This window comes from Malus domestica, chromosome 10 (assembly GCF_042453785.1).
Source record: "Malus domestica chromosome 10, GDT2T_hap1".
Lineage (NCBI taxonomy): Eukaryota > Viridiplantae > Streptophyta > Magnoliopsida > Rosales > Rosaceae > Malus > Malus domestica.
The window spans coordinates 2,223,792-2,244,397 of NC_091670.1; the positions used below are offsets into that span (position 1 = coordinate 2,223,792).

General features: G+C 38.6%; 1 protein-coding gene across 2 annotated transcripts; it reads right to left on the bottom strand.

Moving 5' to 3' along the window:
* Window positions 1–15,059: 15,059 nt before the first annotated feature.
* Window positions 15,060–19,814, bottom strand: LOC103436893 (ABC transporter G family member 22-like). Of its 2 annotated transcripts, none has more exons than XM_070807076.1 (10): window positions 19,743–19,814; window positions 18,834–19,301; window positions 18,276–18,364; window positions 17,928–18,160; window positions 17,528–17,683; window positions 17,028–17,211; window positions 16,647–16,916; window positions 15,979–16,557; window positions 15,775–15,882; window positions 15,060–15,682 (listed from the first exon to the last, which is right to left on the bottom strand). In XM_070807076.1, the coding sequence occupies exons 2-10, from the start codon at window positions 19,288–19,290 to the stop codon at window positions 15,425–15,427; spliced, it is 2,334 nt and encodes a 777-aa protein (XP_070663177.1). In that variant the 5' UTR covers window positions 19,291–19,301; window positions 19,743–19,814; the 3' UTR covers window positions 15,060–15,424. The 2 variants fall into 2 exon arrangements, with proteins under 2 accessions (XP_070663177.1, XP_028965012.1); XM_029109179.2 differs by having other exon boundaries at window positions 19,763–19,813.
* Window positions 19,815–20,606: the final 792 nt, after the last annotated feature.

The window sequence follows — 20,606 nt, forward strand, 5'->3', positions numbered from 1 at the left end:
AGTGAACTCCTTGAAACTCGGTCGTTTCACGTCGACCTTCTTCCAAAACAAGCCTAGGACCCTTAGAATGTTATGTAGAAGCCTTCCCAAGCTTCAAAACATCCTAACTCGTTCGAAAACACGTCGAACCTTCCGAGTTAACGAGTCAAAACTCGTCTAAACCAGGTTTTAAGGACATAGTTGTGATCGTGGGACTGAGATGAGTACAATGGAGTAGTTTTTAGGTTCGATCTAAGAAGTTTAGGGTTCACTCAAGGGGGTTTGCAAAGAGGAAGAGTATACGGAAGAGAGAGAAAATGAAGAGAGTGTCCATTTTTCTCTTTTTCTGATTGGTGGACAAAATGAGGGAGATATGAGATTTGGTTGGTTTGAGAATGAATTGAGGAGATTGATTGGTGAGTATAATAAAGGGGGATAGGGCGCACGAGTAAGTTTAGGGAATCTAAAGATACGGTTTTGGATGTTCTCCAGTAAAAGGAAATCGAAGTATATTCGAAACGGGTATTGCTACACTGGTAAAATCTACGCAGTCTTGTAATAACGTGCACAATTTATTTACGAAGACGATAAAATAAAGAAGGAGGAAAATAAACACGTCCACTTCATTCGCCACTAAGGGCATAACCGTCAATACATATACTCGGGGAGAAATTACATAGGAAAATTAGGGACGGGTTGTCACAATCTACCCCTTTTATAGAAATTTCGTCCCCGAAATTTCATCCTTGATTACAGATCAAAACCATAGAACAGATGTGGATACATATCTCGCATGTGCTCTTCTGTCTCCCAAGTAGCTTCCTCAACTGAGTGGTTCATCCACAAAACTTTCACCATCCGCACGGTCTTGTTCCTAAGAACCTTATCCTTCCAATCAAGGATAGTCACTGGAACCTCATCATAGGTCAAATCTGGATTGATCTCTAGCGGTTAAGGAGGGATCACGTGTGACGGATCAAATACTTACCTCCATAGCATCGATACATGAAACACATTGTGCACTCTAGCCAACTCTGGTGGCAAAGCGAGGCGATAAGCAACTTCACCAACTTATTCAACTATCTGGTACGGTCCGATGTACCTAGGGCTGAGTTTCCCTTTCTTTCTAAACCGCACAACACCTTTCCATGGAAATAATTTCAAGAATACCCAATCACCGACCTTATAAACTCTGTTGGTAGAATGTTTGTCGACGATACTCTTCTTCCGATCTTGTGTCGTTTTTAGGTTAGCCTTTATCACCTGAATGTTCTGTATCGTTTCATCCACGATCTCCGGGCCCACCAAAACTCATTCACCTACCTCGGACCAACAAAGTGGAGTACGACATGGTTTCTTATACAACGCTTCAAATGGTGTCATACCAATACTAGAATGGAAGTTATTGTTGTACGCGAACTCTATCAACAGTAAGCGTTTCTGCCAAGCGTCTCCAAACTGTAAAACTCACGATCTCAACATATCTTCCAATGTCTGGATAATTCTCTCTAACTGCCTATCAGTTTGAGAATGATAGGCAGTGCTGTAGAGTAATCTCGATCCCAAAGCTTCTTGAAAAGCTACCCATAACTTCGAAGTAAATTGGGGGTCCCAATAAAAAATGATACTAACTAGAACTTCGTGGTACTTAACCACTTTAGAGATGAACTGTTCGGCCAACTGACTTAACGAGTAATTCTCACGAACGGGTATGAAGTGTGCTGACTTGGTAAGCCGATCAACTATCACCCAGATACCATCAGAACCATTTTACGTACGAGGTAATTTGTACACGAAATCCATCATAATATCTTCCCATTTCCATTGGGGTATCAGGAGTGGTTGTAACAATCCAAATGGCTTTTTCCTTTCCGTCTTAACCTGCTGGCAAACTGCACAACGACTAACATACTTTGCAATTTCTCTTTTCATACCTAGCCAATAATAGAAGTGTCGGATGGTATGACACATCTTGGTACTCCCTGGATGCATTGCATAAGCAGAAATATGCACTTCATCCAATATGTCTCTCTTTAATTCCTCAACATTTTGTACATACATCCTCTCACCTTTCATAAGCATGCCATTAGGATCTCTAATCCTGAAGTCTTTCTTTTTCTAGTCTGACACAGCTTGTATCAATTCTTGAGATTCTGTATCATTCATCTGGTATTCGAGAACATGATCTAGCAGAACCTGTCTGACTTGAAAACTAGCAATTAGGGTTCCTCGTCGCTCGCTTTCAACGCTACTCCAGTGGATCTTAGATCAGTCAAAAAAGGAATGCGATTTGTATAAAGAGCATTAAGTTGGCCATGAGACTTTCTACTAAGAGCATCAGCTACCGAATTGGCACAACTTGGGTGATACTCAATGGTGCAGTCATAATCACTGAGCATCTCTACCCACCTCTGTTGCCAGAGATTAAGATCTGGCTGAGTGAAGATATACTTAAGGATCTTATAATCAGTGAAGTTCTTACACTTTTCCCCATAAAGATAGTGCCTCAAGATATTTAAAGCAAAAATGATTGCTGCCAATTCGAGATCATGAGTATGATAGTTCTTCTCATGGGGCTTTAATTACTGCGATGTATAAGCAATCACCTTATCATGCTGCATTTACACACATCCAAGACTATTCAGAGACGCATCACTATAGATCTCGAAGTTTCCACCATCATTGGGAAGTGCTAAGATAAGTGAATGAGTGGGAAGGTACTTCAATTACTGGAAACTTTGTTCACACTCATCACTCCACACAAATGGAACATCTTTTCTAGTCAATTTTGTCAGAGGTAGTGCTATTGTTGAAAAGTCTTTCACGAAGCTTCAAACTTCCATAACTGTCTGAGGTTGTTCCCAATTCTCCACAGTTGCTACTTTCTGAGGATCCACAAGCACATCCTGAGCTGATACCACGTGCCCTAAGAATGACACTTGATCCAGCCAAAACTGACATTTGCTGAACTTAGCATACAACTGATTTGCCTTTAACGTCTTTAGAACCAAACGTAGATGCCTGGCATGATCAATTTCATTCTTCGAATGCACCAAAATGTCATCTATGAAAACAATGGTGAACCTGTCAAGGTATGGATGAAATACTCGATTCATCAGGTTCATGAAAGGCGCTGGTGCATTAGTCAATCCAAATGGCATCATAAGAAACTCGTAAGGACCATATCGAGTTCTAAAAGCTGTCTTCGGAATGTCGTTGCTTCTAATCTTCAATTGGTAGTAACCAGACCTTAGGTCAATCTTCAAGAACACACAAGAACCTTTAAGCTGGTCAAAGAGATCATCAATACGAGGTAACAGATAACAGTTTTTAATCGTCACCCAATTCAACTGCCTATAGTCGATGTATAACCTCAAAGTTCCATTTTTCTTCCTTACAAACAGAATTGGAGCTCCTCATGGGGAAGTGCTTGGCTGAATGAAACCCTTATCAACCAACTTTTGTAACTGAGTTTTAAGTTCCCTTAACTTTGCAGGAGTCATACGGTAAGGTGTAAGGGAAACAGGATTAGTACCTGGAAGTAGATCGATGGTGAACTCCACTTCCCGATCTGGGGGTAAGCTAGGTATTTTTTTGGGAAAAACATCGGGAAAGTGTCTAACTACTCTGACGTCTTCCACAGATGCAGTAGTTTATTCCGTTAGCACAACATGAGCTAAGTAACCTTGACAACCCTTACTCAACGGTCGCTTCACCCTCATGGTAGTGATAACTCCATGCTTTAGACCACCATGTTCATCAACAAAAGTGATAGTTGGCATGCCGGGTCGGTGAAAAGTAACAACCTTTTCATAACAATCCAACTTGGCACAATTGTAGTGTAACCAGTCCATGCCTAAGATAATGTCAAAATCAACGATATCCAAAGGAACAAGATTTAGCCAACATGACTACATCTTCGATAAGGATGGGACATCCTTGATATTCCCAACCAACATAACAGATTTCACCCCTAGGCATCGATAATTCTAATTCGTAGCCGAGTGAAGTAGGGTATGGTTGAGTCGTTTGAGCAAACTTATGGGAAATAACTGAATGTGTAGCACCATAATCAATTAAAACTTTAGCAAAATGGCCTAGAACATTCAGCGTACCCACGATCAAGTCCGAATTAGACTGAGCATCTTGTAAGGTGATGTTGTTGACTTTTCCCTGAACTTGTTGCTTGCCTCTACGACCCATGTTTGCTTGAGTCTGATTACCTCGGACCTGATGGGGTAGGTCTGCCTGTCTGTCTAAACCTCCACTGCTAGACGCTACGTCTAGATTCCGATATTGTCCTCCAATATACATATGTGCTCCACCACCCTGATACGGTGTATAGTCTCCTTGAAACTATGGATAACCTCACTGAGTCTGCTGATAACCTCCCTGATAGTAAGGAACCTCAGGTGTGTACTGGTATGGTCCTCCTTGATACGGGGCTATGTCTCTTTGGTAGTGGAAAGCTCCACCGTAACCTGTCTGCTGACGATTGCCAAGTGTTGGAAACTGCTGTAAGGGGACTGCAAGTGGTAGAATAGTAGGCTGATTCTTCCGATTCTGAGGACAATTATAGGCCATATGCCCTGTCTGTCCGCAAGTGAAACATCTTCTGTTTTCTCTCTTACACTCGCCTTAGTGACATGTGTTACACCTGTGACAAAATTGAACACCTGAACTGCTGGAGTTTCCTTGATTCTGAAAATGAGAACCACCAGCGGATCTATCTCCTCTCTGAGGTGTACCGGAGGTAGAACCCCCGCTTGACGATCCAGAGCTATTTCCACTCTTTTTAAAATTCTAAGCCCTTTTTAGACTAAGTGATGATTGCCCTTTTGGGCATTCCTACCAACATCCTTATCCTTATAGTCATGAGCATTCTCCGAATCTTCAACCTGAAGCAAGACCTCGAAGAATTCCTGATACGTAGCATAGGGAGTAGTGGTTGCCATAGAACGTCATTTCTTACAAGTTCATCTCTTAAACAGACGAAGCATTTCCTGGGGATTAGCAGCAATCTCAGGGTAATAACGAGATAAGTCTATGAACTTTCGATGATACTCAGTAGCTAGCCGTTTTGACCCATCTCTTTATGGGAAGATTACCGTGTCGATGCATGACTCGAAAAGTCTTCTCAACATGATCGAACCATATCTCTGGTTTCTCCAGCCCCTCATTACCAAAGAAGTCATTAATCTTCAACGAGATACAATGTCCAGAGTATTCCTTGGGGCAAGATGGAATGAAGACTGAATAGCATTGGCAATATCCTCACCAAACTATTCAAGGTCCGAAAAATTATTCTCAGCTGAAGTACGTGGCTCTCTACGAGATGGGCATGGTTCTGACATAAGAAAAAAAGAGTTAAAACACACTAGGAAGTGCAAGACTGTCTAAACGTATGCTATGATACCAAGTTGACACACCCTGACCTGGGAAGGTCAAAGATGTTGGTCATCACTGAGAGGTGACATAACCATAAGGGTAAGTGATGTAAAAAAGTGAATAATTTCAAGACTAATTGAAACTAATCATACTAAATAGTGAAAAAGTGTGCAATCGTGGGAAGAACCCACTATAATTATTCAGAGCGTAATAGACAGTGAGACTACAGAAGAGTAGTCAAAGTAACTAAAGTACACTTATTACATAACATTGATAATTTTGTACGTCTAAACAGAAGAGAATGTCTGAACTGCCGAGATTCCTCGAGTGCCACAAAGAGTGTAGCTATCTAGGTCCTGAATGGGCAAAAAACAAAGTTGAGTGGGTCAGCAAAACAATGCCTATACGAAATCCTTTATTTTTGAATATACTAACCCCTTGCCATAAAACAAGTATAGTTTCCTTAAAACATACTACGTAGGTATGTAAACAATAAATCAACAACATTATAATAGTATTATAACCAGAAATATGCCAAGTCATGATGTATCAAATGCCACAATAATATAATCATGTGATAATCAAGTATAGCTAAGTGCTCATCCATCTAGGCTAACACACGAGTTCGAACAGATAATTTATGACACGAACAAGACTGGGTGTAATTAATATGCTCTAGTACTACGATCACGTGAAGGTTGGTGCAGGAGCACGGTCACATACAAGTCGGATTGCCTAATGCAATCTACCCGACAGGACTGGCACCTAACTTGGATCCAAGAAGAGCGAACGGTACGATGTGAACATACACGTGAAGGACTGGCCCTGGCCCTGGGGCGAGTACTAACATCGGTGCAGCAAGATGAGCATGTACAAATATGTATGAATGTCATGACAGTAATATCTCAACCATATAGCAGTATTTATCACAATTATATCGCCGTCATCAATTATTTGGCAATATATACGTAAAGTGATGTATTTATGCAATTCTAGAAACTTTAAATATGTATAGATATAAAAATAAACTGTCCGCTCACAAGTACGTCACTGGGTCGTAGCCCTCGAGCCTAGCTTGGCCTCGAACGTCCTCGGGATACGTTTCCTTTATATGTGAAATAACTAATTTCGAATTAATTAAAGCACATATACGTAAACCTAAATAAAACCCTCATAGTTTGCTCAAACCTAGAGATTAAATATACCATCGTGACCTACTTGATGTCACGAACATCCCTAAATTTTGAAAATAATTTTTGGGCAGCGAGCAATGGCACGGCCAGACGTGCCCTCACGCGCAGGAACGTGCCGTCAGCGTGACTGACGCCATTAGGAATATTCCACGGAATATTTCGTTAAATGATAACAAAGTTTAATAGCGTTACCTGACGTCGTCAAGAATATTTCGTCAACTCTGACGGAATATTTCGTCACCTTCTCCGATTGTCCTTGTCGTCGCCGCCGTTTGCAACTAAATTTTCGTCGGATTTTTTGGGAAATTTCAAATTAACATAACTTCTTCATTTCTCATCCATTTTTAACCTACTTTATATGGATTTGAAGCTAATGAAGTGTAGAATGGTGTTATACTTGTTTGGAGTCCAAAAAGTGGACGGAGGTCCCCGGAAAAAGCCTAAAAAATTCTGGCCAAAAGTGAACTCCTTGAAACTCGGTCATTTCATGTTGACCTTCTTCCAAAACAAGCTTAGGACCCTTAGAATGTTGTGGAGTATCCTTCACAAGCTTCAAAACATCCTAACTCATTCGAAAACATGTCAAACTCAGTTTGCCCGAGTTCGGACCTTCCGAGTTAATGAGTCAAAACTCGTCTAAACTAGGTTTCAAGGATATGGTTGCGAATGTGGGACTGAGATGCGTACAATGGGGTAGTTTTTAGGTTTGATCTGAGAAGTTTAGGGTTTGCTCAAGGGGGTTTGCAGAGAGGGAGAGTATACGAAAGAGAGAGAGAAGGAAGAGAGAGAGAGTCCATTTTTCTCTTTTTCTGATTGGTGGACAGAAATTAGGGAGAGATGTGATTGGTTGGTTTAAGAGTGAATTGAGGAGATTGATTGGTAAGTATAATAAAAGGGGATGGGGCACACGGGTAGGCTTAGGGAATCCAAGGATAGGGTTTTGGATTTTCTCCAGTAAAAGGAAATCGAAGTATATCCGAAACAGGTATTGCTACAGTGGTAAAATCTACCCAATTTTATAATAAGCGCACAATTTATTTATGAAGACGATAAAATAAATAAGGAGGAAAATAAACACGTCCACGTCATTCGCCACTAAGGGCATAACTGTCAATACACATACTCGGGGAGAAATTACATAGGAAAATTAGGGATGGGTTGTCACAAAAGTAGTTATCGAACAAGAATTCAGTTTTCAGTTTTCGAAAAAATGAAAACAAAAACTTAAAAATGAAAAGGTGTTGCAATCCTATTAGATTAGGAATGTGATTGTGTAAATCCTAGTAGATATGAGAATTTATCTTATATTACTATTAGGAGTTGATTACCTATTAAATGTTGTAATCCAAAAGGGAAAGGTTTTTACCTATCCTACTACTATACATAAAGGCACAATGGGGTGGAATATAACACACCCACAATTACAATCTCTCTCTCTTTCTCTCTACTATTGCAACACCTTTCTCTCTCTTTCTATGGCCTCCATAATTGTTCAGTAAATTATGCCTACAGTACGTTATCAGTACACTCTTGATGCTACGCTAACAAGAAAGTTTGATCTTCAATCAGTGGAGTATTACGTTTTTAATCATTCTTTTTGTGATTAATTTATTATTTTATTATATTGATCTACATGCTATTGATTCAATTTAATTTTTCTATGTTGAACATGGTACAACGCATTGGAGATGCAATTATGGCTTTCCGAGCTGGATCTTCTACAAATTCAAAGGCTTTTATTGTTTTCTGCCAATCAGGTACGCTTAAAATAAAGTAAGATATTTGAAACGACCTTGAAAGATGAAAACATTCCCCATGATGCATGAACCCCCTATGTTTATATTTTTCTTCTGATATATATTGTATATGTTTCATATATATATATATATATATATATATATTTGTTCATGCAATACGCAATTATGCTATGTGGAATTTGTGAGTCAAAGAATCGAAAGAAATTAGAAGCAATTAGGGTTGTTCAAATCCTTGAAATTTCGAGGAAAAAAAAAGAATGGGAAATTTTTTGGGCTTGGCCACAGCCTGAGTTTTTGAAGTTACTGAACCTGCATGCTTGGGTTCCACACGGTTGGGCATGCAGCCTCAATCTGTGCCCTAACCCATCTCAGCCTTAATGAAGCTTCTACTTCTTGGCCTAACATCAAAGCCAGCGATAGCTGGGCCTCCTCTCGCGTGACTGCCCAAAATCGACAACCCATGGGCTTCCTTCATGCCCTTACCAGCAAGCCTAGCACTGCTAGGCTCTGTCTTTTTCCCTGGCCCGCTGCACTGCATGGGCTTGTAGTCATTTGCTACAAAGCTTGTAGCTTGTATTCATATATGGGCTGCCCAATGCAGCTGACCTGAGCCTAAAGGCTTGCAATTTTTGCAGGGCCGTGTATTGCAGCCAACCATAGTGTGTTGGGTGTGTTGGGTTGCATTCTTTTTTTGACCCAATGCTAATTTTTGGCATTCTAAATAATTTCAACCCAAATGTTATAATTATTTTTTGCTTCTACGATCAACCTTGTTTGGTCCCGATCTATTGAATTAATTAAATGTGACATCCAGTCTATTAATCTGATAAGGAATCCAAAGTTATTGACCTAAATATCATTTTTGGACATTAACGATTCAATATTTTATTTTTATACTTTGAACCGTTGACATACTTTCGTAGTAACGAAGCTCTAACACTTGAGTTCCTGAAGAAACTCAAATCCACTACACTTAGTTGTATACTGCATTTTATGTTCTCACAGAAACCTCTCTTTTATGAACTCAACGTTCATAAACTAAATTGAACTTGTAGTTCCAAATTTAGTGTCTTTGAAACCCAAAGTTTTCATAAAACAATACACCCATGAAAACCCGACACTTTTCATGAAAACCATGTCTTAGAACTCAAATGTTCTAACTTTGATGATTATGGATGATTCATTCCTTTAGCATCAATCACAATCTTGTTCCCTCCAATTTAGTGGATTGTCGAACCGTCACAAGTTTGATTTTCCCTGATTTAGATGTTTCTAATAAAAATCACCTAATGTGGGGTACAAGACGTGAATCTCCACTTGACTATCAAGAAGCTGAGAAACCATTGAAGCCAACAATGGCAAGGAAGAGCTGAATAAGCATCTGCCATGATCTTTATTCGAAGACTTATGCCGAAACCATTACAAACGGAAGCACCTCCTAAACAAGGATTCCATGGCTCTTTAGCTCACCCCTACGGACCATCTAATCATGAAAGACATTGCCTGAAGCACACCATGATTACATCCATGAATGAGTACAATTCTGAAGTTTATAAATCCGATCGAATTTTGATTGGAGAATACTTTTCTTGTCCTTCCATGTTTCTAACTCGCCCCTGAAGTAGTAGTGTAGAAAGTGAAAGTTTACCAAATCCTCGAATCTCATTACTACCACAACATATGGTAGAATCAGGGCCTGCCAAGGTGTGGCATCATGCCCGGAGCATGATCCTTGGCACCTAAGACCTAAAACTTCAAGAATAAGGGATAGTATTCCCAAACCTTAACCCTGCAGAATCTACTTCGTATCGATGTAATAGACCATTGGTTATGCACATGTTCGTGCCCCTACCAATTTTGTTAAAGAGTATCATTCTAGTAGTCAATAAGTGAGATTAATTTTGCTCTACCGAACACCGTTGGAAGAGCAGAATTTTGACATGAATGACCGTGTTGGCCGAATCCACCTTAGTAACTTTGGTTTACTTTGTGAACATTTTCCATGTTCTTGGATTCAAGTTTGGTGTATGTTTTTACTTATAGATAATCTTATTGATATTTTCCTCGAATTTGAGTTAATTGAATCATGTTTCTTAATACATGTGACTGATTCAATTAAACATGTGATTAGGTAGGAATGTGGAAAGGTTAGTTGTTTGGACGAATCCGTACTACGCACACAAACTTTACACCTAAATCACATCTCTCACAACGACTTCAGGTCTATCCAACCTGATTAAGAGCATTGACACACTCCTCGTTGTATGAATGGTACTAAATTATCATTTAAGGGACCTTAAATTATCCCTGTTGTTGAGTTTTTAAGGATATTCGAGATGACAATGATCATAAATGAAACCACTGAATAAAATAGAGTGAAATATGTTTGCACCACCTCCAAGAATGAGCCTCAAGCTTTGATTTGGGGCTAATGGGTTGTTTCCAACTGGGAATATGCCACATGTGTCTGGCTTGGAGCTAGGTGATTGATCAATTTACTTGTTTTGGCACGACCATTTGGGACACTTAGGTCAAACAATGATGTTACAACGCATCTTCTTACCCGAAGTAAGGATCTTGTGCCTACAAGCACACTTTGCCAAAGCCTACTCATTAGGGAAATTGATTTTCTAAATCATCTCTCACAAAGATACGAAACGACTCTCTTTTCACAATGGATTCAAGGGAATATATGTGGACTAATCCAACCAAAATGCGGACCATATAAATACTTATGGTTTTGGTTGATGAATCGCCAAACTGGTCACATGTTTGTCCACACACATTGCTGCTAAACCTCCTGGCCGATTAAAGGTTCACCACCATACTTATCCCTTAAGGTCCAGAAGATTGGATAATGCCGGATAGTTTATATCAAAGGTTTTCGATAAAGTATTGCATGTATTTTGGGTTTATAATTGAACATTGAATTCCCATGTTCACCCCAAATAGCCTCGCCTAGTGATCATAAAGTGCAATTTAAATGATCGCCCAAATTTTGGTAAACGTACCAAGTTTTAGGTTTCTGCCTAAGGCTATGCAATCTTGTACGCAATTATGTCAATCCGCATTGAGGCCCATTGCCACCCAACCTATATGACGTTACAGTTGGTTACTGGGTACGAACTTGATGATTTTCGTATTACGCATTTGGGTGTGCATTCCATGTGCCAAGTTGTGCCGCCGCAACGTACCAATATAAGTCCTCAAAGAAGGATGTGAATATATGTCAATTATGATTCTCCTTCACACTAGCTCTCTTTGATCCCTTGTACACGATCTCTTTACCGCTCATTTGTGGGTTGTCACTTTAATGAAACAGTTTTCCCACCGTTAGGTGGAGATAAGAACGTCAATGTTCCTGTAGAAGGCGTAAAGTTGCATCGACGTTGCCCACTATGTCTCATCTCGATCCCCGTACCGCACAAGTGTGATAAACAAGTGTGATGAATTCTAGCTTTCAGAATGTTGCCCCAGATGCATTCCTCTGATCTAGCTAAAGTGACAAGATCATATACCAGCTGCAAACATGCCTGCAAGGATAGACGTACTTAACGGACGTCAAGTCAACATCCCTGGAGGGTGTACCGCCCTTGTTGGACGGTTTGGATGCCCCTGTTGGACAGTCCGGTTACCCGACGAATAGTCAATCAATCTGTCTTGGCTTGAAGCACGATAGATCACTTAGTTCGTAGGATTCACTTTCCTAGAAGAGGAAGACACGGCACAACAATGGATCCATTCTTGATCGTTGTCTCAAATCATTTCCATCTCATGAGATTAATCCGGATTACTCTCGATACTTGAAGTTCTTTGTCCAGTATACTAGTTTGGATGAGCTAAATGGAATTGAAATGAGATTATCATCGATAATGTTTTCACTTATATGGTATCCACCGACATAAATGAAAAGTGACGATATCAAACCGTGTTCCGTTGATTAAATGACAACGTATAACTAATTGGACAACCGAAATTACAATCTAGGTCAAATTCCTTACCAAAGTGTGTTTGGACCTGTCGTTCCTACACTGCCCAAGGTAACACTATTATGTTACAAGTGGGAAAGGAAGCGTTATGAGATGAATGAAATAATGCGATATGATGCACACCTTACGACACAAGGTTTCTCTCAAACGTCCTGTGATTAACAGCAACATTATGAAATGTGGTTAGTGTTTTCTCCATGGGGATATAGATACAGAGATTTACATGTAAGTTCTCGAAGAATTACATGGACTGTTTCAAATAGTTCCAAAACCACATAACACTCTCTTAACTCGTTTTGAGGTGTTCACTTATGGATTGAAAAAGCCGATGGATGTGGTATACCCATCTACGTGATTATTTGATCAGTCAAGGATATGAATTATGCCCTTGCGTGTTAAACTATGAAGTCTTATTCCGAATTGCTAGAGTTACAGTTTATGTCGTTGACAAGAATCTCACTAAGACTCCGGAAGAGCTTGAGAAACCTGTCTCGCACCTAAAGACGAAATTTGAGATGAAGGAACTTGGGAAAACTCGTTTATGCCTTGACCTGAAGTTTAAGCGTTGTTCTGACGGTATTTTGGTCTACCAGCCAAACTACACCCCGAATGTGTTGCTTTTGAGTATACCTTTGATCGTCCATATGTTATATGCAAATAAGACCCTTGAAGAGGTTATGGAATCTGAAATTTCATATCTAAAGTTCAACTTTGCGCTTCGTTGTACTTAGCTTATTGTATTTAGACAGGACATTTCTTTCGCTGTTGATCTTGGTAAAGATGCAGCACCGCACCTACGCGCATCAATTGAATTGATATTAAAGACTACTCTGAAGGTACTACGAATTTGGGCAAATCCCAACACATCTCAAGCGGATCCAACCCCCCTAATCCTCGAACTAATGCTTGCCTTATTTGTTATGCTGACGCTGGTTACTTATCAAACCCACACAAGGAAAAATCCCTGAATGGTTATGTCTTTATTGTTAGGGATATCGCAATATCTTGAAGGTCCACAATATGACCTTAGTTGCAAAATCTTTGAATCGTTCCAAGATTCACCTTACTTCACTATGTCACAAGTGAGACATGGTTAGGAGTTCTTGTTGAGCATATTTGAAGTACTTGCTGTTTTTCATCCATCGTTAAAGTCCCAACAACAATCCATGAAGATTATGTCATATGTATCAACCCAACCAAGCCATGATACAACAACGAAGTCAACGTCAAGACATATTGCGTCTACATCTACATCAGCAAAGCATCAGGAGATTGAAGTTATGCAAGCCGATCCCAGACAACCTTACTAACCTCTACACCACGTCACTGTCGAAGCCAACCTTCCAGAAGCTTGTCCGAGGAATTGGTATGCCTAACTATCATATGCAATGCTTGTAGTTCTCATTTGGAAGTTATGTCAAACTTAGGGAGAGTATCCAGAAGTATATTCACTTGATCTTAATGTTCTCTTTTTCCCTACAATTAGTAGCATTTTTCCCACTGGGGTTTTGCTATCTAACTAGGTTTTAACAAGGCACCTATCCTAGGCTGATCATACCCTTGTGAGCTCTTCTACTTGCCTCTAAAAGACGTATAGTATTGATTTAATGCAACTTCTCACCTTTCTCCTTAGTTATGGGTTTTTCTCCCACCTTGGGTTTTACCATAACGATGTTTTGTGAGTTTTACTTCTTGTGCATTCTTCCGTTGATTTGAGACTCGCATTCACTCATTGTGCCGACGACTTCATCAACTGTACTTACTTCATCGCTGAAGACCTAATGCGCCATTTACTTGAGTATTTACAGACTTAAGGAGGAGTGTTGAAGTCCTATTAAATTAGGAATGTGATTGTGTAAATCCTAGTAGATATGAGAATGTATCTTATATTTCTATTAGGAGCTGATTACCTATTAAATGTTGTAATTCTAAAGGGAAAGATTTTTACCTATCCTACTACTATAAATAAAGGTACAATAGGGTGGAATAGAACACACCCACAATTACCCATCTCTCTCTTTCTCTCTACTATTGCCGCACATTTCTCTCTCTCTATGGCCTCCATAATTGTTCAGTAAATTATACCTACAACAAAACATTATATCTAATGGTCCCTTACATTTCACCAATCCATCAGATTACCTTTCGTCAAATCAAATGGAGTAGTTCTTGAACGTTGCGGCTTCTTAGGAACGTAGCCTCCTAAATGTTGGACCGGTTTATACTATTTCACTGGCTTCGTTAAGGTCTTGACTTTCACCGGATTCTTCATATTGTTGATTGCAGCAGCAGAGATTGAAACTTCTCATCTTTTTGTTCGCTGTCCATAAAAAGTATCTTCTATTTGTTGTCAACTGTCGATCGATTTGGGTAGTAGATTAGAATACCAATGAAAAGCCTTGATTGATAAAGAATTGTCGAAAAGCCTAAGTTTGAAGAATTGGTTATCCTCAGTTGCGATGCACTGAGCTAAGAAGTGAAGGTAGGCTATTATACCACACGAATTAAAAACATGAAAAAGTGCTCAAGTTACTTTTATCATGTCGAGTCTTATAGTATGGGATTGTAACTAAATAGGGCATTAAAATACTTCATTGTGTGGCTGAGGTAGATTCGGTCTGTGAGGTTATTCTAGTCTATCCACCGTTGCCTCGTGTTATGATTGCTATAAGCATATGCCTTAAGTCCTCCGGTTAGAAGGACACCCCACCCATTACAAATTAGAAGGGAACTTCAGAAATTTTAAATCATAATTAATAAAATAAAAACATCAATTAAAGTATCTTATTGTCCATAATACAAAACGAGAACTGGAAATTGAAATACATAATTCATAAAATAATTCTCCTTTTCTGAATCAGATTCTTCAACATGAGCAAACTTGAAGATAATAACTTAGTTCCTAGTTTATTGGAAGGACAAAGTACTCACATGGCCTCAAATGTCGAGAAGACACTTAAACTACATGCAAGCTGACAGTTTTATTTTTTATTTTTGGAACGAAACTCAACTAATACTTTTATATTGAATGGAACATATTAGCAATGGAACTTTCTTCCGTGGACAGAAACATTCGGAGAATCTAATTTTTCAAGTAGATATCGTCTAGAATGGGAGACTATATCATAGTCCTGAATTTCATTGCCCTGAGAAATAAATAGGCTAGTAACCTGTACCCAATGATCATCACAATCATAGCTCCAACTTCCATCACACCTGAATCCAGTCTTAATTCTTTGATTAATTGAGACTCACATGTTTCATTTCCAGAGGTACCTGAACCTGATGGGCAACCATACTGAATTTTCAGGAGTAGCCTGTAAGTGTGGTAGTTGAACGAGATATAGCGTATCCACGAAACATTTGATGGAACTTTCTGCAACCACATATAGTTTATAATGTACTTGTCACGCTATATTTAACAAATCCACAGTGAGCTTATTGGTTTAGGTTATATATTTATCTGACCTTGATAAAGAATCCACCAGATAACATAAAGGTCATAACGACGATGGAAGCTAGCGTTGATGCCTTTTTCACATCGACAAATGCTGCACCTATGGTCAATCCAAGACCCTGTAATTTTGATGTTTACAGTGTCATACAATATTGTTTTCATTTTGCTTCAAGGAGAAGAACAATTATTTACCAGAAAATATCCATAATTTTTACCTGAGAGGCGACGATGCTGAGGAAAATTGTTAGCATTGTTTGGATAAATGCAGTAAAGGTCAGCTTCAAGCCTGTCATTAAGTAAACAATGACGAGGAAGGCTAACGGCAGCAGGAGATCCAGAGGAACATCACTAGTGTTTCTAGCTAAAAAGTATGCACTGAGTTTGTACATCTCCACTGATCTCTCTTTAGCAAGTATTGCTCTTTCTTGCGGAAATGTGAAAACTGCAGTGAATAAAGGGAAGAAGGTCCAAAATACTGAAATGAAGAATAACAATCCTGCCTGATCTTGAAGCTGTCTTCGGGAAGAAGTATCAGACTGCCACCATAGGAGTCCTATTATTATAGCAGTTGAGACAACTTGAAATACACGCAAACAACTTAAGTATTCGTGGCGTCTCTCCCTAAGGCCCCTCCTAAAAAGAATTGAAAACTGTTCGCACCAAGTTGCATTTGATTCCCTCAAGTATCTCATCCCCTTGCCTTGCAACATATTCTCCCCCTCTGTCTGCACAGAACTTAGGAGCTTTGTTTTTTTCATTTCTGCAAGTCTGACTTGATTGGCCTCTACCAGAAACTGCAAAATTATGTAAAATGAGATTCTGCGCTGTGATAGCTATTAGAAATTTATAATTGGGTTTTGAAAGTTCAGTTTTTATTAGCAACCTCGTGGACATCAACCGCGGAAGGCCTTTCATCCTCCAGTTCTGTTGGAAGTGATTTGTCATTTGTGTTACCATTTGCAAGATCAACGAGAAACTCTGCGGGGTTCATAGCTATAAGCGGTGCACAACCGATTGAGGAGAAGTATGTCATCGATTCAGAGGCTTTTCCAAAGTACAAGGAGCTTCCTCTACCCAAGAGGATGAGTTTATCAAACTTGTTAAATATTCTACTAGACGGTTGATGTATTGTAGTCACCACTGTCTTGCCAGCCTACATTTATATAAACACAATCTAACTTGATTTTTTTCTTTTTGATATGATATTCATATGATAAAGTAAGATTGTTCATATTACAAAGTATTCAATCAATAATTCCAGTACCTTTGCAATAATGTGGAGCATCTGAAGTATTCGAAGTGCTGCGGTTGAATCAAGACCGGAAGTTGGTTCGTCTAAGAACAGAAGTGATGGATTGAGCAGGATTTCATTTCCAATGCACACTCTTTTCCTCTCACCACCAGAAACTCCTTTAACAAATGGGCCACCAATAAGTGTATCCTGGCACCTGAAAAATTAGTGAATCTTGCTATATGAGTAACAAATAGCTTCATAGTGACTGAGTTAGCTTGGAAGTTAACTAAGAAGATGATTTCAACAGTGTTGACGAATACAAGAATCTTACACCGGATCACTGACATGATCAAATATGACGTAAATTGAGGGGTTTTTAATTATACCGATGTCTTTTGTGATAAAACTCATACACTTGCCGTGCTGTGTAGGTAGTAAAATGCAAGGTGGGAGGCAGTATCGGCGAGTTAATCTTGACAAATAGATGGATACTTAATGTTAGATGGAATTATATATATATATATATATACCTTTCGAGGCCTAGCTCATTAATCACATTCATGGCCCTTTCTTTTTTCTGATTTCTGGTTAAGGTAAGTGGAAGACGGAGTAGAGCAGCATAAGTTAGAGTTTCTTTGACTGTAAGATGGGAGAACAGAAGATCATCTTGCATTACAAATCCAATCCTGTTCCATGAAAACCAATATCAGAAAAACAAAATTCCCATATTTAATATGTTAAAATAAATATGCAAACTTTTAGAGTATATCAATTATCAACTCCATCAACTCTTAATATCAATTATGTTTTTTCAAACCCCAACTCACGCGACAACATTTCATTTGTTTACATATATGTAATGAAAATTTTGGGTAATGGTCAGTGTATTACATAGTAAGCAACTGTCGTGTTATGTATCATGTTATATACCTCTGTTTGAGAAACTTGGTGTATGGTTGGTCATTGTAAGTGATGGTACCAGTTTTGAGTTTTACTCTTCCACTGAGGAGATTCAGCAAAGTGGTTTTGCCTCCTCCAGAAGGTCCCATTAGAGCAAGAACCTCTCCTGGAAGCACTGAGCCAGTGATTCCATGCAGTATGTACTCTGCATTTGAGCTTTTCATACCCTTTGCAGCAGCAACCTTATGCTTGACATCTTGGAACTACAACACAATTAATAATTTACACACACACACACACATTCTGAGACAATTAAATAAGTTAAATTTCCTTTGCTTGATATATATATTTAAGCATCTAGGGTTAATAATGTGTTACCTTGAGATAAATTGGTAAGCTGGGTTCCACATGGAGTTTTCTCCCTTTGTCTGCATCTGGACCTCCTTCTTCAGTTGACATAGACTTAGCTGTTGGAATATTTTCTTTTAGTATAAAGATCATAACAATTAGTCATTGAAAGTAATACAAAAATTAACTTGATTTGAATGTAAACTGTAATAGTAAATATATGATGGATGAAATCGGGACGGAAAAACAAGAAGAGAATATGTTTCGGGATAAATCCTTACCATTACAACCTTCTCATGTGATGAAATAATTCGGGCAAACATGAGACTTTTGCACAAATGAGGGGTTGTGGTTTTAATGGTTAACTATTGTAGTATTTTTTTCAGAAATGGGAAACTTGAGACATTATACAAAGAGAAGCATGACTGCACAAGAGCTAGTTGGTTTCTAATGGTAATTAAGCATGTAGTTTTAGAGAAATTTTTATATATACCCGAAACAAATGTAATATTTCATAAATAAGTTAGTTATGCTTTGTTTCAAGACAAGTCTATTAAATATAACTTGAGATTGGCATCAGTTTCGTACTGCGTTTTGGACTCTGCACTCTCAAGGCAATATTGTCTGAGATGTCTCCTTCAGCAAGAGAGAAAGAATTGCCCAAGCCAGTGCTAGAAGTCCTGCTTAATATGGAACCTCTCTTGTCAAAGCTTTCAGTAACAGTATTGCTAATAACTTCATCCATATTGATTAGTAGGTGGGAGCCAAATGACTCTGTTTTGTGAATCATTTTCCCACTTGGTGGTTCCATTTTCTTCTCAAAACTTCGTCTTCCAAGTTTGCGCAATATTCCATCTTCATTATTTTTCTTTTCTTCATGCTGAGTTATACAAGTTGAAGTTGTCATACAGCAGCCAACGTTTTCTTGGATTACACTCATGTCGTTGTTTCCGGTACTTTTGGGTGTTTTTGTAGCTTCATTCAAACCCTCCTCAACAAAAGGAGAGTCACAGTCGAACTCACGATGATCTCTACCAACCTCCATGGGTAGCGCAACTGCATGAAAAAATATAAAACGTTGTACAATTAGTCTCAAACACAGAACGGGACTTGGCTGCTGAAAAATCAGCAGCAGCAAAGTCTGCTGATGACCAATCACAGCTGAACACGTGTTCAAGTTAGTGATTAAACACGTGTCCAGTTGTGATTGGTCATCAGCAGGGGTTGTTGCTAATTTTTTCAGCAGCGAAGTTCTTTCCTCAAATATATTAGCAAACCAATAAATCTTAAAAAAAAATTAAAAAAATATTCTAGTAATAATTAAAATCATAATTATCGGTGGTACTCTTTGTCCATGTAGTTTACTGATTACTCCATTTTTTTCACTTTCTTCTTTCTCACAAATTCGAATTCTTTGAATGATAAACTAACATCAAAACAATTAGTAACAAGAAATTGAGTGAACTAGAGAAAGTTGGGAAGAAGAAGGTTAATTACTTGAGAGCTGGAGAACTTACAAATCGAGTACGCACTTAAAAAAGAGAAATGTGGAAAGCTCAAGGGATGGGAATATGGATTTGGAAAGGTTGGTTTGGAAGATCTTTATAGGCCAATTCTGATAGTGCGTGACAGTGTCACATCATTTTCAGTCTATAGGTTTTCAATTAATGAGCCCTTATGTCACATGTGGAAGTGACTTAGTGAAAATTTTAATTTCATTTTAAGGTAGTAATTGTCTTACGCAGTTTTTCTTTCTGCAATTTTTTATTTTGTTTTCATTCTCCTGTATTTTATTTAATTATAAGTTTGAAATGTGCAGAAAGAGAAAAAAATGATTGCAAAAATCATTTCATTTGTTGGATTCTATTGTCTTTTTTTTTTTTTGTGTGTGTGTTTCAAGTCAAACGGAAAGCGGGAGATTAAAACCCTAGTTATAGGCATATAAGAGTAAATATTCGCCACCACTAAAAGTACAACGCCCCTGTAATATTATTACTCCTTAATAAAAGTAAATGATAAACGCACATATTTTTTTAACTTTTCACGTACTTTTGTTTAATTTTGACTGTTATTTCTATTTAATTTATTCAATTCGATGACTGAAAATAAAAATTATGTGTGAAAAGCTAAAAGTACGTGTCACAGCCCGTTCCGGAAATGTACATTATTTTATTATCATTGATGTGAAAAGACTAAAATGCCCTTGAGCGTTTGTGACATTGTGGGGCATGTGTGGTTAAGGGCCAATGTGTTAAGTCCCTATTATTTTGGACCCAATTGGAAGTAAGAAAATTATTAGTTGTGATTGGTGACTTTTGGATCACACACACACCCATAACTCTCTCTCGCTCTCTTCCCTCC